We start from the raw sequence: 24561 nt of genomic DNA, 5'->3' as shown, positions 1-24561 counted from the left end.
TTCTTTTGCCTGTTATTATTTATTTTCTCATGTTCCTCTCCCACTAATTATTTCTCTTTTTTCTCTCTCTCATCACTTTCTCACATCTGTGTATTTTCTCTCCCTTTATTTCTATTTTCTTTCTTTGTAATTTTTCTCTTCTTTCTCATTTCTGTCTCTTTCTCTTCCCTTTCCTTTTAATTGTTTTTTTTCTCTCCCTCCCTTTCTCTTGTTTCTTTCCCCCTGTTTCTCACTTTCTCTCTCTCTCTCTCTCTCTCTCTCTCTCTCTCAATCAGAGCATTTTGTTTAGACTAAAGCTACGAGTTTTATTTGAGATATTATGACATTATAATATTAACAACTGGAAAAACAAATCAAACATAAATAGAAATAATATTTAAGCTTAAAGATTGAGCACTGCGTGTATACACTTAAAGTACAGATGTGTAAGGGATTGTATATTTATCCAGGTGTAAGTTACTGTTCTCCTCAGTTACCTGTGCAGGTGTGTGAGTTTAGACCATACAATCCAGTAACATTCCCAAGTGTACCTGTTCCAAACCGCATCAGGGTCACAACCTGCATCATGCGAATGCACTCCCAACACAGAGAGGCTGCATTTCTGAAGCTTTTGGAGTATTACAGATGAAAAAATCATTGCCAATCATTAAAACCCAGTGAATGCTGTTCTTTACTTGTTCTGCTGTAACTGGCAGATATTTACAGCAGTTAAAGGAATTGTGCACATGGTTCTGATTGGTGCTTTTCTGAGGCTGAGCTTGTTTAGCTGAAGCTCTGTTTGACAACACAGCCAAATAATGTGCAGATTAAGCAAATAACAATAAACTGATCCATGCACAGATAGAGGACTGTGTGTGTTTGTGTGTCTCATACACGCAGACTCTGGGGGGGATATTTGGCTGCTCTTTGCTCTGTTGTATTTGTTAATGTGAGCCAGGTTTATGTTAAGCATCTGGTTTATCTATAGTGATATCAGAATCTAGGGATGCACTGAATATTTGTCTATTTAAAAGGCTGTAAAATTGTATTTATTTTAGCAGCGGCAGTGGACAGACACTCCACCTCCCTTTTCCCACAGCTCCCAGCATCACCTTCGTATCAGAGTGCTGCTGTGTATGATGCAGGGAGTGAGAGCCTTCAGCAAGAGCTAAAAAATGGCAGCTTGAAATTCCTTCTTACAATCTTCTTGCATCATTCACATAAAGTTCAGTATCATTTATCATGATCATTAATTTGCTGGGTTTTTTTTTACCATCAGTTTTCTAGCTGAAGGTTGTGAGCTGTACAGGGCCAGGATAGTAATGATAGTTGAGGTAGCTAGCTAACTTATAAGCCTTTTCATTTGTTTGTCAAAAGACAGTCTGCCTTTCTCTGTGTATGTTTGATGTGAATTGAATAGCACTGCTTAGATACATGTTTAAAAATAAAAATGTTCATTACAGCGCATCCATATCAGAATCATATCAATGGCTGTGATGGATCCTTGTTTGTCTTCTGGGGCACTTGTCTGACATTTTTCTTCATCAGAAATTTCAAAGTGATTTTAAGGGCACTACACTCTTCAACACCTGTTCATGTTTTGAACAGTGTAGCTCACTACATCCAATGTATGCATCATACTGTTATTTCAGTTTTAAAACAGAGTGAGAGAGGCATATAGAGATGCTGTTGTAGTATCTGTTACAGCTGTGTAAATCCTCTTTGGCTCTTGAGCCTAGTGTTTGATTTACCGCCACACTCCGGTTCAGGCTGTAATGCTGTCATCTTTGGCCCTGTAAAGCCGACTGTCCGCTCATAGCAAACACGCTGCACAGTCCATTACTGCACGCTGTCCTGAGCTACGCACTCCTGTGTGGCCTTTAGGGTGTTTTTTAGAAGCCATGCCAGCATCCTGCTCCATAATCTCAACTTGAATCAGGCTGAAAAAAGAAGGTGTGTGATCCAGGAATATAAAGTTATGACAGGGAAACAGCTTTTTTTTCCCGCCTAATGTTTTTCCTTCATACAGGCAGAGCCTCGACAAATCTGTGGTTTTCTGCATGTTAGAGCTGAATGGTTAGGAGAAACAAGGCAAGGTTAATTAACCCAACGGCATCTTCACGTCTGCCAGGAGACGTTAACATGGCTTCAGGAGCTTGTATTTCTGAATGGTCAGATTATTTTATAGCCAAGAACATTCAACATGACAGACAAGCTTATGATTGTTGGCAAATTTTAAGGGTAGATTTTTCACTCTTCATTCATTTTTCCAGACATTAGAAAGCAAGATGATGGATGATGGATTTGCTTATAAGGAAGATGACAAGTGAATGTTCATTTTGGCAGAGCTGCTGCAAAGTGAATGAAATTAATACAATGTTTCCCACAGGCTGTATGAAATCAGGAGACTTAAAGTGCCATCAATGATAGGCCTTATGTAACTGTAATCTGTAGCTTAAAATTGCAGCTTTAGGATTGTATTGATGGTCCACCGAGTGTAATAGGGAGAATGGCGTCTCTGTGATTCTGTGATGAGACCTCTTCCTAGCACATGCTGGCACATGTAATGTCATGTCAACCTTATTTTTATTTTTATTTATTTATTTTTTTTAGTACATAATGATTTTATAAACTGTTGGCTAACTTTTCTTGTGGTGTTTTGGATTGAATCTGTGTTTTTTTGTGTTGGCAAAGTTTTCAACTCTCCAGTGTTTTTTTTTTTTTTTCTTTATCATCTTTATTAAATTAATACATTTTAATTGGGGTTTAGCTACTAGCTCTATCTTGATAAATGCTATGAGTTTGTCTTTGCATGTAATCTTGGTTCTCTTACTTTGTCAAAAAAACAGCTGTCTTCAATTAAATTGAAACTGACATTTGTGCAAGTTACAGTTTAACCCATCTTGTGCCAAATTGCAAACCCCCCCCTGGTCATTTCAATACAGCTCGTACTGCTTGAATTTAAACTGTAGCCCCATACAGTGATAGTTCTAATGAATATACTATTACATCCCTATAAATAATATATTTCACCAGTTGCTGCTTTAAACCAAAGCTTTCTCATCCTGTTTTAGGCATAACCCCCTTCCACCCAACTCGCTCAGAAATACAGTATAGGAAATGATTTCTGGATATATCCTCTTAACATGGGAATTATAAAACATTTTTTTCATTAAAGTTTAAGAATTAGAAGAAAAAGCGTTCCTAGATGTTTTTTCTTTTTATTTCTCTTTATTTCTATTGTGCTCTTTTTTATTTTAATTTTTTACTTTTTTCTAAATTACAGTACGTTTTCTTTTGCCCTGTTCTTTTCTTTCCAGTGCAATTTATATTGTTTGTTTCCCGTCACAATTTTTGTTTAAAAAACGTTTCCCGTAAAGCTTCGCCCACGGTGCTTAAGAACAATCCTGCAGACGCTTAGTCATTTCATTATGGTCTTTTCAGCATCCTCCCATGACTTCAGATCCTGAATCAGTTTTGTAATTTGCAGTCTGCCAGTGATTATTCTCTGTGTGTTGGTCTTACATCTATCAGCAGCAGAAGAAAATCACAGGCGCTTAGTTTACTAGGATGCACAACTAGGATAACACTAGAAGGCTACTTACTATTTACTACTATTACTGTTTACTTAGTTACTATTTTTAGCAGCACTGCAGCAGAATGTTCCGTAGATCAGAGATGCTGAATTAACTAAATGAGAAAGCTGGGCTGATTATATTTCACTTGGTTAGAATAGCATGTTTGCTGTAAGTAAATGGTGGGCCTGAGAGGAGAGAGTTAAATAAAGAAGGCGGCGATTACACACTGTTGTTTTTTCTCGCCCGGACCTTGAAGAATCCCCTCTTTCCGCTGCCGGTAGCCCACTAGTGCCACTCCTCAGCACTTGGTTGGCTCTCAGGCCAGCTGAAGGAACACTGTGGGTAGCCGGAGAGGCAGGCAGCCAGCACCCACGCACTACCCACAGTGACCGGCAGAGCGGCCTGGGGATCCAGACGAAGTGCGCTTTGGGTCAGAAAATAATCCCTTATGCCAGCGTTACAGTAAAGGTGGGTTTTTTAAAGGAAGCTCTGTTTGTTTTGACTGGATCAGGTTTGTAAAAGTATGTGAGTGTTATATTCTGACTCAGGTCTGTCTCACACACACTAATAGCTCTGCTTTTAACTCCAATCTGACACTGGTGGAAACCTGACACCAACAGCAACGATGCACCACTGTGTGATATACTGTTTTTATTTCTTGTCCACTGTAGACCAGTTCTCACCAGAGCTTAGAGGAAGAATCTCACTCAGATTGAAGTGTAGTGTGTGTATACCGGCTCAAAGATAGGTCTTTAATTTAACTGGAGTAGTTTTAGTAGATTTAAAAATACAAAATTCATATAATATCTACTGGTTCATTCATTGAGAGAGGAAAGGTTTGTGTGTTTAAATTATGTAGTAAACTAAAACTTGACCAAAATGGAGATACTTGTTTTCCATTGGACAGCGACGATAAGAATAATGATACAGTACATTTTCATTAGATTTTTTCTTCTCAGATGTTTTACTTGTGGTGGGTGTAATGGTCATATTAGCAGGGGAGATGGACTCAGAGCCAATTAGTATGTTCGCATGAGGTGAAGTTGAAGTAGACAGGCAGGCGTCGGGCGTCGTGTTTTTGGAAGTGAAGAAACTATAATGAGGAATTTAGTAAATTAAACTTTGCAATTTTTGGGAAGGCATAACATGACTGATCTCACTCAAGACAAAAGAAACTAATTGTACTAATTGTAAAAATATTATATTAGCACTGTAGTTTGGTGTTCTGAGAAAAGACCTAAACATTGTTCATGAGGTAGGCCTGTTCGAGACGCCTGAGGAGCTATTAACCCTTTGGATATCATGTAATTAGTGTTTGCCCAGATGCTGTATGTGGAAAAACAGTATTGAGAAGAGAACAGCACTAGCTAGGCTCTCTGCAGTGGGCTTGGGTGTTTGGATCTGGGACGAGACCCAAGGTCCTCTAAATCCATTTTATCCTCCTCCTTAAGTTCTCCATCTTGATGACATGTGATTTTAGACATCCTACCCACAGCCTCCCCAGCGAATCTGGGCACCGCTGTGAAGAAAATGCAAAAGCCAGTGTGGCAATTCATCTTCATACATTTATCTAAAGGCAGGGGGGAAAGATATTATTACAGGGATATTGGATATTATGCAAAATTAGGTATTTCCTTTGCAATTGTGTGGATATTTATATATTTATGTCCAAAATCTGCTTTATGCAAAAGTGAGCCTTTATGGTTTTCTGAATGTCTTTCAAGGGTCTTTTACAATATCTAAATGCAAACGCACTCACGCACGCACGCAGGCAGGCATGCACGCACATGCACACACACACACACACAAACTTGTAGTTCTATTTTGAAAGTAGAGTTTTAATTATTACTTAATTAATAATGAACTCTGCATAGTTTATTTGTGTCCTCCAGTCAGGCATTATATAAATACCTTACTTGTTTTATACATTGTCCCTGAATTGTGTTAAGAGCGTGAATGACCAGCTGTACCACAAACTCTCGCCACTCTCTCCACCTCTGCTAGATGTGAAACTTGTTGAAGGTTATTTTCCCTCATAAACGCAGAAACACTAATGACTCCCTATTAGTGAGCTCAGCACAGTGTTGGTGTAACCATAGAAACCAGCGAACCGAGGGTGAGAAAGGTTTGGTATGGGCATGCGGACCAGATGTGATCCGTCACGAGACGGACACGGTAACTTACGCTTTAGCGTTTCATCACTGGAATCTAAATTACTTTTTTTCCTCCCCTGTAGCTCGACAGCGATAAGCTATACTGATGTTAACTGAAATAAGCAGCGTTAAACTCCGTTAGCCTTGCTGCTAAATCTCTGTAACATGTTCAACAGGCTGGTGTAATAAAAGCTGAAGTTTTAAATGCAGAGCTGCTGCAAGTGCTGCTCTGCTATCGGCAGTGCTGATAAGCAGCAGCATGGAGGACTGAAGGATCGCTTTGAGTAAATCTTTACCCGCTTGGCTGACAAAAAAAAAAACTAGTTTGTGAATCAAGCTCTTTGTGTTCAAACAGAAACCCACCCCTCCTTCCCAAAGGCTCCCGCAGCGGGCCTTCCCGAGTGGGGCTGCCTTCAAGTGGCTCGCCGACACGAGGGAAGTCAAAATACCCAGCAGCACTTGAGTGAAGTGCCAGGACTTCCTGTGGAATGAATCGAAGAGGGTGATGTCAAGAGGAGAGCGAAAGACAGGGAGGGAGAAGGGGAGAGACAGAAAAAGAAAGCGGAAGAGAGATTATAAGGACAGTATAATGACAGTATATTTGGATTGAATTGAATATCCTATATCTTTAAAGTCATATATACTGTAATAGTCTATTGTTGTTGCTGGACAAAAAAAAACTCTAAAATACCTTACTCCTGGGCTCCCCCCACCGTTGGTTAAGTGGAATTCATGCTTTTAGCCTTCACTAAAGGACACGCTTATCACATGCATCTTACATGCTGAAAGATACAAAATAGTGCAGTGTTACACAGTTCTTGTGGGCTTTTTCTTGCACATTTTACCAGTGTTACATAGTGAATTTGTGGTTTGCCGAGCAACAATAGCTGCCCATTTCGACCCTTTACAAATCACTGGAGCATAAACGTGATTTTGAAGCTGCTTTTTAAAGCATGATTTTAATGGTGAAAATGTTGCATGGTATTGCTGCTGGACTCTTGAAAATGGCTAGATAATTAAAATCTTACTTAGAATTTGGAACATCATTTATGCAGTGCAGTGAAAGCCAAGAGGATGTAGTTGGGTCTCATCATTGTCAGACAATCAAAATGCCTTTAAAAACAATTTTGGGGTTAACTGTAGTTCCTGAACCCTGCCCTGTAAACTGGAGATTTTCTGCACTATATACTCAGTAGTAGATTTGACATTGGAATTTGTGTTGCATTTTAACATTATTAATGCTGACATCTGCGGCACACTCGCATCCTTCTCCAGAGCCAAAGTTCCTGCCTGCAGTGTGTGAAGAAGGCTTGTCTTAACCCTGTAAAACACTTTCAGATGAGAACCTGGACTGTTGCTAAAGATTCTGCGTCTGAGCGGAGTGAATTAGAATGACACAGTGAAATATTAGCTTAGCTAATCGTTCAGAAGGCTCGTTTTGTTTATGTATATGCTTGTTCTCATCTGTCCGACTTGCCTTAGATGGCCTGCGTAACTTTGAGACCAAAAAGAAAGCTTGAACACATCACAAATCGAGTTCTGAAGCAGATATAGGAGTCGGCATTGTGTTTGGACTTAACTGTCAAAGTCTGGTAATAAAAGATGGCTGAGCACATAAACAAACAGTTACGTTTTGCTTGTTGAGCACTGATTCGCTCTGGGGGGTAGGGATTAGCCAGAGAGGACAAGCCTTCTATCTGTTCCGAATCTAATTACGCCCTTTAGACTGAGAGTACAACTCTGTCACTGTTGACAGTTTGGTTTATGCTATTATCGGTGCAGATGCATTACAAAGTCCTTTCTCCAATTGAATCCCTTGTTTTGCTCAGATTTCACAATCAAGCCATATACCCCCCTCAGCCAACCCCTGCAATCACAGCTCTTCTCATCAGCACAATTACAGCGAGGCAGCATGCGCTTGGGCCATGCGGCTTGGGTTAGGTCCAGCTGAGACTAATGGAGTCATAACATGAAGCCCAAGAGGGGAAAACTGCTGTTTATGCCTCTTTTCTCCCATATGCTACATAGCGGAGGCAGTTACAGAGCATCTTGGCTTCAGAGTCTACTTGCCAGCAAGCTGTGGAGTAAATAACTGCTCTGGGAGTTTGGCCTTTTTATGTACTTGCATACTAGTGGGGATAACCTCGAATCATCAGAAATTTGGCCTAGACTTACATTTTTCTCTCTTCAGTATTTAGTTCACCTTTATTGGTCATTTTGGTCACATTAATAACGCTAAATTTTGGGACACATTCACATTATCCAGCTGAAGGGACTTAAATCAGAATTCTGATTTTTTTGTCATAACCAACCAGTGTAGCTGCTAAGTAATAAACATTTCTAAATTTGCACAAATTGTGTCCTTTTCTTAGTGAATCCATTATCTGTTTTTTTCTAAGGTGCACATTTCTCTATCTCACATTGGTACTGCCAATAACCCTCTGGGAGTTGTCCTAATCTGACTGTAGGCTAGTTAACGTAACCCCTTGTTTCACTACAGCTAATTGCAGGACCTGCATAAGGCTAAGGCTTCTGTACAGTGTACAGGAGTGTAAAAGCTAATTATGTCTCTAACCAGGCCACTCTGCTGAAACAGGGTCAGTGTACATGTAGTCCCAGCCCCCTCATTAACCCGCACTTTCTGCCTTAAAGCAATTTCAACTGTCACCAACCCTGTTAATTACTCAATTAAGCAGCTTCAATTAACAATACTCTCTGCATTGTTCATGCTTGTTCTAACAGACAAATTAAATCATAGGTTTCTTTTTATAATCCTCTTGACAGGTTGGGTTAAGCCTCAAGAGGAACAAAAAGGTGAGATAATTATCTATTGAAGAATATTGATTTCTCACACCTAGGAAGAAGTCAGATATCTGAGAAAATATTTAATTTAGTCTTAATTTAAAATTATGGTGGTTCACACCAAACATAGCCTTAAAACCCACGTTTAGATTATTGTTGGTTGAATAGGTCTTTGAAAGCCCTCCTGCTGTTTGAATAAGAGTTGTATGTGTGTTTGATTTCCATGTTTGTTCACACTCGAGAGGGGAGCCTTAGGTTTAATAGGCCTGCCAGCTCTGTGGGGACGACCCTTTACCCTTTCTAACCACTGAGCTGCGAGATGTTTGCTTGCTTCACATCCCGACTTTGTTATTCAGCAGCTGAATGGACTGGGTCATTCCTGGTGGGGATGCTGTGGAGAGGATTGTCCGCTCCTCTGGCACTGTTACACACATCTCACTAGTCTTTACAAGCCAGCCCTTCATCCACCATCAGATCAATATATTGCAGTAAGAAGGGGGCAGAGAGTCCAAGAAGTGCAAGAATGCAAGATTTTTGTGTATCTGCCTGTTTTACTGACAAATGTGTGAAAATGTCTTGGAGACAGATGTAAATACAGGCCTTAATTGCTTTCAGATGCCTACATGAGCATTGACGCCTTTTAGATATCTTTATGTGCCTAGGGTAAATGTAAAATGAGCTAGTAAATGAAGTGAAAAATAATAGTAATAAAAAATAAAAATAAATGAGTTAACAATTAACACAACTTAATTATCACAACTGTAGTGGCTTATCTGGTCTTGCACCTTTTCCCTACACAATTATTCTGCTGAAACTAATCTAATTTCTGAGTCAAAATGGGTATATTAGACCCTGTTTACACCTGGTCACTTAATGCATTTTGAGTATCTAGATTAACTTCTAGAGTTTTAGGATATGTTTGAACTGCAGACAAATTGTTTTTGTTTCACATATCAGATCTGTTGATGACTACCCACTATAATTTGAATGTGAATAAATTAAAGGATAAAGGTATAGGTTGCTGTGGTGCTTAGGCTTCGGTATTGAAACTTTCTCACTTATATTGGACCCTTGTATTTTTATCACTCTGGATTTGAGTTGGTCTTTTTTTGTCGCATTGTGAGTGATGCAAAAGACATTTTAAAATCCAATTTAAGCTTTTCTCCCTCAAGACATTTCGGGACAAATTGGAAAGCTTTGAGCACACACAGTCCAGGCAGGGGCCTCCTGTGAGGCTGATGTGTACGCTACCCCCACTATCCTCCCCCTGCAAAGCAATGGAGATCCTCACAAGTGCTCTGGAGGAGCTGTACCCTCCACCTGTTCCTCATTGAGCCTGGTAGAGGCAGATCCAGGCTGGACCACATGCTGTCTGTAGCCCTACTTGCGGAGGTGCTGTGGCTTAGGTAAAATACAAATGACTTGCATTATTTTAATCCAGTAAGAATCTGACAGCAATAATTGTGCTTGTAATGGAGCTCCTGCGGTAATAGCATTCCTGATCAAACAAATCTCAAAGCTATATAATAGCAAAGCCTGCTAGGAGTCTGCATTGCGCTGATCCACATTGGCCCTGGTGCTGGAAGAAGACCATTCCACATAAAATAGCAGTGTAAATGCATCCATCTCTCCAAGTCACATTAAACAACCAACCAGTGTATACCCAAAACACCAGTAATAATTGCCATGCAGAGACTGAATTTCCCAGGTGGTAATGGAGTCCAGGAGAGTTGTGCATTAGGACGAGTGGCGGGAATGTTATTGTTTCCATTGACAAAAAAATCAGAAACTTCAGATATTTAGAACATCATATATTTAGTTCTAGGCCTGTGGTCAAGCGTAGCGTTAACGTGGAGGACGGACAGGGAGCTGTTATGGACAGAGGGGGCGATATTTATAAATGTGGGTGGAAGGTTTGGAAGCTCTGCTTAGGCTCATTGCAGCCCACAAGCTGAAACACTTCAGCAAACACCCCAAGAGTTTAAGCAAACTTCAGCCCAGCCAAGCCAGACTCTGCCGTTCTATTATCTATTGCCATCGAACAGCTTCTGTATAATGTTCGGGGGGGGGGGACTCTGATCTGAAATCTGTCGACACTCAGATTGTGTAGTCTATTGAATGTTTAATATGGTTACTATTATTTATCTGATTATTTGTAGTTTTACTCTGGAGCTACAGTATGTGAAGATGTTACTTCACAAGCTGTGTATACAGCATAGTCTCCAAGTCTGTAAAGTTGTCTCCAAGTCTCATTCTGTTTCTGACACTGTACGGATTCCTCTGGCACCTTAATACCTACCCAGATTTTGTCCATTGTGTCACTTTAACCTGTACCACTTCAGCCTGCATCTACTCTGTCCATTTCTCTCTACTGGGACAATATATAGATCCTAATTCTGCACCATGCTCTATTTTGGAGTGATGCCTGCTGCCCCAGGAGGCTACAGAGGTCATCCCAGTGCGTGAAGGATGAGGCCGAAGTGGCTATTTCTGCCTGAGAAGCCATCCGTCACTGCCCTGCATTTACACAATTCAGTAGATGCAGAGGAGAGAGGTACACTATCGTCTAGCGATCGAGAAGATGCAGAAGAACCTTCTGCCTTTGTCTTGCCTCATTCTACGACTTCTGCTTGCCATAAGCACCACAGCTTCAAGCCAACCCAGCCTCACTGAGAGGATTTAGTGGCTAGTTAGCTATGACTAGCCAAAGTGCCTCAGCAGCTGGTTTCCAGACTTTATTTTTGGACCTGGATGTGCTTCTTTTTTTTTTTCTCCCCATTCCACCTTGCTCTTTGTAAATGAGCCGCGTCCTCGTTCAATTTACAGATGCATCCGAGGAGTAATTCCTGCTTTCCTGACGCCGCCTCTGGGCCAGGAGTAATCCCCATCGCCTCCTAGCAAGGGTTCCACAGGGCTAATATGAATGTAAGCAGGGGAGCACAGTGACAGCGCCTGCAGAAGACACCAATTTAATGTATTGTTTTTTAATTATCACGCTCATTCATTCACCCCAGCACCTTTCCTCCCTCTCTCTCTCTCTCTCTCTCTCTCTCTCTCTCCCTCTCTCTCCCTCTCCCTCTCCCTAGCTCATTCTCTCTTCTCTCTCTCCTCTCTCTCTCCCTCTCTCTCTTTCTGTCTCTCTCTCTCTCCCTCTCCCTGGCTCATTCTCTCTCCTCTCTCTCTCTCCCTCTCTCGCAGACAGCACTCCTTTTATCATCGTGCCAGTCTTAAAGATAATAAACTTTTGCTTAAAGGTAATTACTTAATCTGGACAAACCTGTGTGTTAAGCAGAGCTATTAAGAGCAGGGGCGATAAATCAGTGTGTAGAGGGGGCTGGGTGATTACATCGCCCTGTAATCAGTCTTGGAGACCCTTGCAGTCCTAAGTACCGAAATTACACAAACAGCATGCTAACAACACGCTGCCTGACTGCAGGGCAGGCAGTAGAGGCCCTTATGAGCCCCATGCTACATTCTAACCTCCAGCACTATGATGCATGGACCTTATTAGTGGCCATCCCAGGCACGGCTGAAGGATGCTGATAAGTGACCCTTGCTCTGGCCCTTGCCCCTTCAGTTGCAAGCCCAGGTTTGACCTCCTGAGCTTAGCATGAATGGCTAAACCACATGGATGGCTTAGGCACAGATACACATAGATAAATGGCTATGTTATAAAATGCAATTATAATATGCCTTGCAATATATTTAAGATCATTTTACCACTAGATGAGATAAAGTTTGATGTGACCAAGATTAATGTACATTATTTAAACTAAGATTATTGAAAAATGGAAAATTTCAACTATTGGGTTGCATTCTAAACCACACTACTTCATTCTTGGCTTCTGAAACCCCAGAGGCCAGTAGCCACCTTGGCACAACCCAGAATGCATTGCAAGCATGGGTCCCGGCAGTGTGTAATAGTTGGCATGATAATGTGTAGTTAGGATACTGGCCAGCTTGTTCCAGAGGTATTTCCTGTCTAATTTCCCCTCCCGCTTTTCTGGGTAAGACAGAATGCCTTTTAATTATAGTGCCTCAGACCCGGCCTGCTCAGAGCCATTATTGAGCACTTCCTATAAGATGGAACCACTTTAGCATTTAAGATTCAGGGATTAGGGCCCTGCAACACAACAGAAGACCAGGAATGTTTGTGTTCAAGTGAATATTCAAACCACAGTCACAAACAGAACAAACCACTTAGTTAAGGGCTACCTTATCTTATTTAGGGGCAAATAATGAAAGCTGTAGTCTGGTTAAAAAGGCTAAAGACATGTTCGATCAGGATGATTTCCTAACAGGGAGCAGGAGCTGATGGCCTTGCTTGGGCTGGGGTACAGAATTTAGGCTGCGTTCATACAGAAGGTGAAGTGGGCCAAATTTAAATCTATTTTCTCAACAAACCAATAATCTGTTTTTTCTGATTTAAGGTAGTTTCATACTGTATGTGTTCCTTGTTTGGGATGTGTACAATTTGTAAGCATGAAGCTGTAATGGGTGGATTTCCGAGTTCACAACAAGTTCATGCCTCGGGCAGCTGACAAGCTGACAAGCTGATGACAAGTTCCATGTTATTCAAGTTCATGAGTTGTGATGTGATGTGTGCACCCAGCCAGGGCTCTGAAGTGTATCAGAGGGTGGGTGGTACCACTGGTCCATCCCAGTGGAGAATAAAGTTATGTTGATGATGTAAAATAATATCATACTGTATTACCAAATTCATAATGTCCAGCTGTCTGCAAAATATTAAAATTGAACAATAACTTGACTTGTGATGAGGGTGTATCTTTACAACTTAAATTCACAGCCAGAATTTAGCACTCATCTAATTTTTTTCTCTCTGTCTGAGAAAAGACCTACAGCTCTTGAGTGGTGATGAAAAAGCGATTCACCCCGCAGTGCCGGTCCCACTAGATGTGAAAACAAATGTTATCATCCAAAGACTAATAGATAGCGAGGGTCTGAGTTGGGGAGTGCAGCCCCATGTGGCCCCCTCAGGGAGTGGGGCTCACCATAGCAGGTAAACGCCCCTCTTGAACTCTCCAGAGCGCTCGCCTTTTGTTCTCCCAGCCGTGCCTAAACAATGGAGCTGTCCGTGTGATAGAAGAACCTGAGCCCGCGTGATAGAATAACTAACCCGTGCCCGGTCAATCCCTCCAGCGCCTGCTCCAGAGACGACCACGGGGCGGCCCGGCCTACCCCAGCCCCAGGCCTCCTTTGGGGGGTGAGCCTGAATGAATGGCCTGACATGAAAAATGCGATTGCTGGAAATAACACTGGTAATGCGGATAATTGAGGCAGCGCACTGATGAATTGCGGTCTGTGGAGCGATGTGGAGCTTTAATGACGCTGGGAAGGGAGGGGTTTAATGCGTTTTAATCTTGTTTTTTAGCTTTGGTCACTGATTTCTTAGCTTTTTTTAGGTTCTGTATGTTTACATTGTCATAAATTATTGATAGTGTTTTGTTTTTGTTGCATGTTTTTGTACAAATGTTTCACATTTATCCCTAATAAAAACCTCCTTGTTTGTTCCATTTTTCAGTTTTTATTATTTCTAATCCGCTTCTACTCCCATAAAATTGAAACAATAGCATGTTTTAATATGCTAAGTGGCCTGGCTTGATTAAGATGCAGGGTAGTGTTTCAGGGAAAGACGGCTCTTCTGCTCTCTGTCATGTTTTGCTGACCCAGTTCTCCACACTCTTTTCCAGGCCTTCGTACGGTCCGCCCCCCACCATTAGCCTTTCCAACGACTCACCTATAGCATTAGTTAAGGGGCATTAACTGGGACTGGGAGCTGAATGAAGCTGTTTGCGCCAGCATCCACTCAACAGGCCCCCTACACTTGCATAGACACACATACACACAGGGCTGTTGCACAGCTTGCTTGAGTGTCAGGAGTGAAAAATGTCTTTCCTGCCCTTTCCATAAGACTTGGAGAAGGTTCTCTGCAATTTGGGCCTGTGTTCAATCAACTCAGCTCCATTGTCTGGCATAGCGCTGCAGCTGCTGGAGTTTTGTGAAGTGGCGGAGCTTTAATAGGAAGCTTTTCTGCTAAAAGGTCAGATTTGAACGATACTGTGCGAAGCACCCATTTTAAGCCGGATGAGTAGAAGGAGGGGGTCCTTAGCCTCTCCACATTGTGTTTGTGTGTGTGTGTGTGTGTGTGTGTGTGTGTGTGTGTGTGTGTGTGTGTGTGTGTTTTTTAAACAGCTGTGCTACCTTATTGTTTTGCTTTCTGTGCGTCAGGTGTGTTTTATGGTGTTTTTGCATCAATTAAACTCAACCCGGGGAATTTTCCATGACAAATGCAGTCAACAGCGAGGATGACTTCACATGTGGGGCCTGTAGCTCTGGGCCCAGCACTCACCATGCATTATTTTACACAATACGGACAATAAAAATTTGTTCTGTTGTGATGGCAAAGGCAGTTATGGACTTTGAATAGAATTACTGTAAATATTAAAGCCTAAACATGAAATTTAATGAAATGCATGAAAATATTCTGTACATCTGTTTCCATTTCAATTTCTAGATGTTGCTCCTTTAAACCCATTCCGCTATAATTAATGCAAAATTTGGGAATTAGACCTCTTTACCCTTGATAAAGATACACTGCACTCTCCTACCATTACACTATACCTTGCTAATACTGTTTTTGACATGGTTGAAAAGTAGCTGTATTATTCATTCTTAACAAAGGCTCTGAAAAGTGTCACCAAACTTTTGAGTAGAAAGAGAGTGAGGAAAAAAAAGAGCAGAGAACCATTCCTTGACTTTTGGTCCAGCCTTGTCCATCATGCTGTCCTGTAGGACGAGCTACGAATCGAGAGAGAGAGAGAATATGAAGGATAGATGGGACCAGAGTGCTGACTCACAGCAGCATTGAGTGTATGGGGCCCCTGGAGGCCCTCTGTGGGCACCTCAGGTATAGATAATGATCTGTGCCCCTGACCCCTCGCCCCCCTGCAAGTCACCCGCTTTCTCCTGCTGCACAGCGCAACATTTCACGAATTTTAATCCAATCCAGAGACGCTCTCTGCTCCTCTGCTATGGAGAAAAGATATGCATTTTCTGAGCGTGAGTGTTAGAACTACATTCACATTACATTACTTTATATTGGGACATCTGCTGATTCATTGTTTATTCTGAAATCAAGGGTATTAAAACAAGTTTGTTGAAGTAACTACTGGGGTCTACTGATTTTTGAGGATTTCTGAGTTGCATTCAGCAACAAGAGTGCTATTAGTTAACATTTTTAGCTAGAGACAATATTACCCAACATCTGAATCTTAGTGGGTGTTGTCAGAGTGTGTAAATTCCTTGAAATATGTGTGTTTCACAGCCAGTGCATTAAACTTGAGAGCGCTATATCTAGAATTTGTGGTGTATTGATACTAGCTTTGGATGTTTCGAGTCAATGACTAAGAACTTTCTGCAAAATGACAAGACATTCATGTTTATAGGCTTCAAATGGTCTTATTCTATTGGCAGTACTTTTCTGTGTGCATAAAATAGCTGAATTCATTCATTTTACAAACATTTGGACATAATATGTTGGAAAGATCAGATCTGAAAGGAAATTTAGAGCCCTAATCTGAGGCTCATAGAGTGAGGGAGTTTGTGACTGAGTGGAACAGCAGTGTTAATGTTCTCATGGAATAAAGCGAGAAGAAAAGCAGAGGGGTTACAAGAACCGAGACGCTAATTAGAAACAAAGCTCTGTAAAGAAATTAAGAGTCCAAAAGCCGTGCTTTCCTGGCACTAAAAAAACAAACTTGCCCGCGCTAAAGATCAACTGCGGTTTTCTTGTTATCACAACAGCTAATGAAGGCCGCTCGGGCTTAATGGGCTATCCCGAGCCAGGAGAGGCTTTATTACAGGAAAGCGTCGATTTTGATCCTCTTTCGTTCCAAATAAAAAAGCCCCACAAAAGTAGTCATAATGAAGAAAATACCCAGCTAATATATACGAGGCCGACTGTAAACGCAACAGCTTTGCTTAGTATAAAAAGTTGCTAAGCAGCGCACACACACTTCTTACTAATGAGACTGTATTCTATTTCAAAGTCATCATAGTTTTTTTTTTTTTCCTTTACTGCGGCCTATATGAACTTTCAATGATTTTCACACCATCCCCATCTTCCACACCATACACACTGGATTTCTAAATGTATTTTAGTCCTTGTTTTGGGCAAAATTAAGGATGTTATTACAACTAAAATTACAGACCAAAGTGAGAAACTTCACACTGCAGTTGGCACACTAAGAACTCTTTAATGCCTTCCTACCAGAAATCTCTCTTCAGGTGCACATTTATTATGAAGCAGAATAAGGTTGTACCTCTGATTCTTCTGTACCTCTGATGCTTCTTTTATTTCTGTTCATAAATAATCCACTGAGTAATCAGGAATCAGTAATCTGTTGTACTCATATTGCTGCGTGATGTGCCTTGATGTCAAGGGAAGTTTTAGGTTAGTAAAACATTTAACATTCCTAGATTGTTCAATCTGTCAGGTTCTCTGAATGTTCTTAAAAGTTTTTTATTTAACATTTTAAACGTTCTAGTTACGTTGCTGTAATGCTAGTAGCTCTGTTACTTTTAACGTTTCCATATGTTAATATTCGTCTAGCTGGAGCATTATGTTGGAAATGTTCTAAAAACGTTGTAAAGCAAAGCCATTAGAGGCAATTAGAATTTCTGGAACCTTTTCTTTCAATTAGTTAAATGTTCTTAGAACGTTCCTTGTCAGCTTGGCTGCCATAATTTATTGTAATTGCTTAAAAAACATAAAAAATTGCTTTTACACAGCAAATAAACAGAACTATGGATCACTGGATCCTTACCTATTTTGGTTGAACAAAATTTTGTTTCTTTGATGTAAACAGTGAAACAGCTGATGAATGTTTTCAATAAATCAGGTTCCTCCAAAATCCTCTCTTAGCATGTTCATTGCCTCATTGTCTAATTCTAATATTATGGTAGACTTTTTAAGTATTTAGTGAGGGGTCATAGATAAAAAAACATTTCTTATAATGAAAAGGCATCCTTGAGCTGATATTTCCCTCACCAGAAAATTGCATTTCTATTAATTGCATTGTAAAAAATTCAGTTTTGAATTTATATTGTAAACTTGAATTAATATGTGTGTGTAGGTGGGGGGGGGGGGTGATTCAGGCTTTCACTACAGTCTCCACTGCCTCTGCTCGTGTGTACATGTACTTGTAAGTGTGTGAGATCAGTGTGGAGGGATACGTTGCCTGGCCGTGGTTGCAGCGCTGGAGCTGGGCAGAGGAAGGCTTCTCCCCGTGCTGTCAGCTCCGCTTTGCGTACAGGCCGCACTTCTCCTTGATAGCGTCCATCATTCGCGCTAGTTCAAAGAGCCTCTAGCTGCAGGTCTTTGTCAAAAGCCCAGTTGGATATCTTTTATGTTTGAGATGTAGGATTTCTTAGGATGACTTTGATTATTTATTTATTCCACTTCTCTTGTGTGATAGTGCCAATATTTTACACGAAACTGCTCAGGCCTGCTCTGAGACTCATCTTACTTTATTGTAGAGCTTTTGGCTTTGAAATTTATTTTCTGAAAATCTTGCGCTTTTTTTTTCCTTTTCATTTTTTGAAGTCTCTTACTCCCTCGTTCCCCCTCTCACACCCTCTCTCCCTTACTCACTCACACTCTCTGTCTGTTCCGCAGGCCCTCACCACATCTTCCCAACTTTCCACACACCGATCCCTATCGACATGCGTCACCATGAAGGCAGATACCACTATGAACCCCACACGCTTCACGCCCTGCATGGGTAAGTTCTTTCTTCATATCTGTACAAATATTTCATATTTTATATTTTTTTCTGATAAATTATTTTTCACAATTTCCAAAAGCCTTTACCTCCACATCTTTAATGGACAACATAAAAATAATTTAATTTCCAAGTATTTCTAAATCAGAAAGGTATGGCACATTGTAGAAACTGCTAGTCAACTCGTGATTAGTACAGTGAATTATGTCCAACGTTATCTTTCATTTATCAATTTTCACCCATTCCATTAAACAGGACTTACTATACTCTTTGCAATTAAACATTAGTTTAGTGTTCCTTAAACAGTGATGATATCCACGATATTCTCAAAGAACAGTGTATCCCAACGAAAATGACATAGATACATTATCTACCTCTATGCTCTAATATGTAATGAGGATTTTCTTTCGAATGCAGTTCAGCTAAGAGGCGATTAGAGTTGCTCCATTTCTCTTGCATACATCTGAAAGAACAAAGGTTGCTGGACTTTCATTTGATATTTTACTTTTTGGATGCTGAGCAGATACAGCTCATTTTCATTCTTGGAAGTCATCACTGAGTACATTTTTTAGTATTATTTAAACTCAGATCATCAATATGTTTTTCCTAAATAAATCCCGGATTCCGGCACTCTGAACACTCTTGTTCTCCCCAGCAGGGTGTGATTTCCCTGAAAGCAGGCCAGTGAAATATTAAAGACAGATGAGGGCTTTGTGATCATGTCAGTAAAGCAGAATGTTAACATTTACCCCTAAATCCCTTTTCCTGCATGTTGATTGGAGATACTCAGGCCTGTGGCATCCTCAGCCTAAAGAGATAAATGCCTATTAATCAGACTTTTGAATAAGACAATTGAGTTTAATCAAATGCAGCATGTGCTATACACACACGCACTTACACAGAATAAGTTGCCTACCTAGGTCACAAGAAAATAACTCTCTACACCACCACCACCTCCCTATTCCCTCTTTCAGCTGGTCTAAAACAGCTTCCCAGGCCACAGCGGTAATCTAGGGTAACCTCCAGACCCATGTAGTTCCATGTGTCCCATATGAATTTTGAAACGGGGGCTTAGTGTTGTAAGAGCTGAATGTTAAGTGGGCCAAACTAGTTTAGGAGGCGAAGTTACACTTGACTGTTGTTGTGGTTGCTGTTGTTTATTTATTTACTGCACGTTCCGTTCAACTTAGAAACCTATTTTCTGGGGTCTGCTGCCTCGGAGCTAGGTTTTATCTTAAGAAAGGGACTGAATAAATCAATAGAATTCCAGAAGTTGTGTTCTTACATTTTAAATTCACAGATTTGATGGTGATACATACGTTGTGCCTGGTAGCAGCCAGCCTATTCATCATACACAGTGGCGAGTATGGGGTGGGGGGAGGGGGGAACCTGTCGTACTACTCGGCCACCTTGATTAATGTGATTTGATCTTGACAGTGCACCCCTAATTCATCAAGACCTTGATCTAGCTGTCTTTCCCTCTGCCTGTGCCAAATTCATCTAATTACAGGGACGTTGTGCAGCAAATTAAGCACGGTGTCACTCGTGGCACGCTGAGGCACTTTGTTACAGTGTGTCAGAGGGCAGCGCTCTGATTGTCTAACATGACATCTCGGTACAGTGTGCTTTATCATTGTTTGCATATACCATAATGAGGGTGCTGGTTATTTTGTCAGAGCTGTCATGTGAGCTGCGGCAGGAAACTTCCCTATCGGGCCCTTTTTTTTTTTTACCCCGCAAAGAGCGACGCGCTCGCTGTCTCTCCGACTAGCTGGGATGACAGCGGACGGGGCGATTCATCTGTGGAGTCGAGCAGGCACTGTGGGAATTCTCGCAGCGGAGACGGACAGGGCCGGGGGCTACGGAACGAGCCACCCACTTGTCTCACTCGCTGACACACACACGTCGACATGAACTTCCCTCGCTCTCAGCGCTGCTCAGAGTCAGAATGCAGCCAGCGCTAAAGACATCACTTTGAACTGAGGAAGGAAATGCAGCGTGATGCCTGACTGAGTGCTCGCTGTTTCAGTTTCAGACCTGGAGTTGTCCTGTGTCAGTTATGGTTCAAAGAACACTCTGATTCTTTACTTTTGCACTGGAGTTACCAGGACAATATACCGTAAACAGAGATGTAATTTTTACTCAAGTCTGGGTCTCGAGTACGTGCTCTGTCAAAAAAGAGACTTAAGTAGCAGCACCACACTTAAGTACTACAGTATTCAACATTTTTTGTATTTGAGTATTGTATTCTATAAAGTAATTTAATCTACAATTCACTACTCAAGTACTGAACGTAAATGTACAGTATTGTGTTATGCAGTAGAAAGTTCTCAGAGTGAAAGGCAGAACGGGAGCAACAAGGTCTTCTTATAAGATCAGCTTGATCTCTTGATTCACACTATGATAAGCAGCTTCATCAAAACCAGTGCAGGTGACCGTGCAGAGCATCTACTGCTCTAACAGTGAAAATGCAGGTTTGGAATTATTCTTAACATTTTTACAATTGTAAAGAATAACGATGCAGCACATAAAAAATGTAATGGAATAAAAGTATGAAATTCATCCAAAATATGTAGTGAAGTAACAGTTAGAGGTGTGACGAGACACTAATATCACGAGACGAGATGAGACACGATACTGGGTTCACGAAAACGAGACGAGATTTAAAAATAAAATTTTAATGAAAACGTCAAAAATGAAAAATGGCTTGAAAACTAAAGTTTTATTTGACAGAATCATATAACGCAAACGTAACAGACTGGTTTCTCTCACACATTGATTTTATAAGAAATAGAAATAAGAATAAGAGTAAAAAATAAAAATAAAACTTTTCTAAGTCTTATATAGTGCAAACAATAAGTGCAAACCACAACCAGTCATATTAAGCCTATGCTTGAAGTGCAAACAGAGACAGAGCATTTTTTTAAATACAGTACAGAGCTAAGGAATTAGAACAACTGCCTATAAAACAGTCACGTGTAGGATTTACTTACAGTATTTACATATGGTTTGTGTCTTGTTGGTCACTCTGTTACTGTTTCTTGTTTCCACTGGAAAACCAACATACAACTTAAAAGTAGCAGAAGCATATTCTTTGCAAATGCCCGAATTTTCCTCTTCTGCTGAGAGCTGCTCTCACTGCTCAGCCTCACTGCTACTGGGTTGCCAGATCCCTCTTAAAAATTCCACACTAAACTGTTTTTTCCTGTGAGAAAGGTTTAAGCTTGACGAGAAATATAGTCACGTTTTAATCCTAGCATATAATGATGCTTGTTGGTGCCATCAAAGCAGTCAGTAGGGCCACAAATTGGTGCCAGATATGACATCAAGCATGAACTCTCAATGTGAGGAGATTAATATTACGTTAGCAGCTTTGCAAGCAAAGTTTGGACACCTTTCACCATGTCTTGGCCAAGTTCATCCTGATGAAATTAAGATCATGAAGAGGTTTCGTATCTTTTCAAAAGCAACTTGGCTAACAGACCAACAGTTGCACATGTGGTACACAGGAGTAGGAATGTGGTGGTTAGATCCATGCAGCTCATCAGAAGGCATGTCTGAACAGACTGTGATTTAGATACTATTCACCTGTATCTTCAGACCAGTGAAACAGAGCTACGAAACTCCTGCATTTCATAGAGAAACAATCATCCATATCCCAAACTTTATCTGTATGCAGGTCATCAGTTTGTCTATACAGTTGACCAGTCTTGGTCTGTCCATTCTGAGTCCTAAAAGTCCTGAAAGTCATTTTTCATACTATACGTGGTTAAAAAGTTTGTGTTTGTATGTGGATGACCTACAGCAGTACAGTGAGAGTACTTTAGGCCTGTGGATGAAAAATGTGATTTATCTAAAACACAGCAGCAGCCCCAGGGTACAGACAAGTCTCTGTCACACAGCAATTCATCTCTGTTACACACAGACCTGCGCATACTCAACGTACAGACAGAGCGTGTACAGATAAAGCATAGGTAAAAAGTTGGAAGCGATATACATTGACTTTACTCAGAATAAAATGTTTTTATTTTCCTAATTATTTTTACATTCAGAAGATCCAAAAGAAAGTAAAGCAGTAATTCTAGGAGAGGTTTGGTGTGAATAGTTGACAGTGTCATGTACAGTTTTTATCAAAAGTTTGCATACATTAATCATTTGCATAAATGTTGATATGGCAATATTTGGACATTTTTTAAGGCAGAATGGGGACCATTACATCTTTGGTTTAAAAAAATTAAGAAATAAAATACTTTTAGGGGTGGAATTTGAAATTGACACGAACAAAATCTTTTATTCTTTTTTAAAAACTTTTAAACATGGTGGTGGTAGCAGCATGTTCTGAGGCTGTAATGATTTGATGTAATTTCTGTTAAAACTTTACTGTATATTTATGTGATTTGTTATGTTTGGTGTAGAACATTCAGTTTTAAATGTGATTCACTGAGGCTGTAGTTTATGTGCACATACTGTATCAATCCCTTTTCAATGCTCAAGCACATGATCGAGCATGTCCACACAGTGCACCCAATGCACACGCTCTGAAATGCATGACCGTGATTCAGACGCCCTGCGGGCAGTCTGGTATGTGCATCCGCACGCCCACATATTCAAACCCGGGCTCACTCACACCCACACCGTGACACAAAGGCACGATAGCGGATGCTCCTGACCCCTGCGGAGTTTGTGAATGGGCTTTAAGGCCGAGGCACCAGCCTCCATTACCCTGAGTGGCCAGACAATGGGTGTGCGAGGGCACCTGACTGCCTGGCACACGGCAAAACAGGTGCGCTGCCCATCTGCTGGGCATGAATGCTAACACAAACATGGGCACCCTCAACAATGCCCCCTTCGCAGGAGTCTGGCACCGCTGCCCGTCCTCAACAATAGCCTAGCATCTCCCAATGCTGAAGAGCGAGGGAATGAATAGGGAAACAACCCCACTTTATAGCTATGTTGTTATTACACAGGGCTGCATTATGACACGGATTGTTTGCTGACTGTCAGAAATGAAGCTGTTTGTCTACAGTTTAATTACAGTGTGCTTCGTTATTGCTCTTAGGGGAAAATATCAGATATTAGGTAATGTCTCCTACCAAAAAGGCAGCAATTAAACCTCATCCAAAAAGAAAAAAAAAAAAACACCCTCAGACACCACTTATTCCACAGCCCCTTAATGGACCTGCTCAACCTCTTATACTGCAAGGGCCCTTATTTGGGCCCACATTACAAAACGACAGTTGAACATTGGACAAAAGTATTGGGACACCCACTCAATTATTATTATTATTGTTATTTATTATTATTTTTATTTTTTTTAACAAGGGTTACCCTTCAGTTGTTGGAGTAACTACAAGAATTAGAGCCTTGCTCTGAGTATGAGTGTTTTATCTAAGTATATATGTTTTTTAATTCCATAAAACATATTGATTTGATATAAAAACTAAGATTTTGACAATTAAAATAGAGTTGGAAGGTTTGGGAGAACACTTGTTTCCTCAACAACATTTGTCATTAAAGAGTTAGTACTGAAATAGGATAATCTAAAATGATCTAAAAAGACTATATACTACATATTCTAAAATTCTTTAGAGAACCCTCTATAAGCTGGTTCCCACCATATAGAAGAACCATTACACATTACACATCTAGGCATTCAGCTGGTGTCACGAGTTCCATGGATTGATGCATTTAATTGATAAACACAGATTAATAACTAAATAACAGTAAATTGAATTTAAGGGTTTAACAAAGGTATCAGACAGTGCTCGTTAGCCAAAGCACACAGTGTTCATTTGGACCTGCTGAACTTTAAGCCCTAGGCCTCTAAGCTTCTGTTGGTTTTGGCATGGATCCCCCAGCACCAGCACCACCATCCCTCCACATCGACCTTAGCCCGGTGGATTGTGGGAGTCTTATGCCATAACTCCTGCTGGAGGTGAGAAATCAGTGTTTTTTGGTCCTGCATTCTCCTGCTTCTGTGCCCAGCCTTGTGTACTTGAGAACCACTCCACAGGCTACGCTTAAATTTTTTACAATTGTGCATATTGCATGACTTATTTAGTTGTGCTCAGGCTGTTTGGTGTGCTTTGTAGTTGAAATCTGAGTAAGATGTTCAGTTTTAAATGAGGCATGCCTGCCGCCAGACAAAAGACGCCATTCTGTGATTGAGCTCCGAAAGGCAAATTAAATCTTTTGGTACCTTCAGATGTGGTGCATGATGATGTAATGGGTTCTACATGAACTAGG

At 40.8% G+C, this 24561-nt stretch overlaps 1 protein-coding gene across 2 annotated transcripts in view; it reads left to right on the top strand.

The window, feature by feature from the left end:
- gli2b (GLI family zinc finger 2b) overlaps window positions 1-24561 on the top strand; it is a 202334-nt gene that overhangs the window by 146040 nt on the left and 31733 nt on the right. For both annotated transcript variants that reach the window (XM_022669946.2, XM_007231763.4), the window contains one exon: window positions 18210-18315. In XM_022669946.2, the coding sequence (XP_022525667.2) occupies window positions 18210-18315 (106 nt within the window). The remainder of the gene's footprint in view (window positions 1-18209; window positions 18316-24561) is intronic.

This window comes from Astyanax mexicanus, chromosome 16, assembly GCF_023375975.1.
Source record: "Astyanax mexicanus isolate ESR-SI-001 chromosome 16, AstMex3_surface, whole genome shotgun sequence".
Taxonomy (NCBI): domain Eukaryota; kingdom Metazoa; phylum Chordata; class Actinopteri; order Characiformes; family Acestrorhamphidae; genus Astyanax; species Astyanax mexicanus.
The sequence above is the reverse complement of the archived record's forward strand: the minus strand, read 5'-3'. Positions and strand labels throughout refer to the sequence as shown.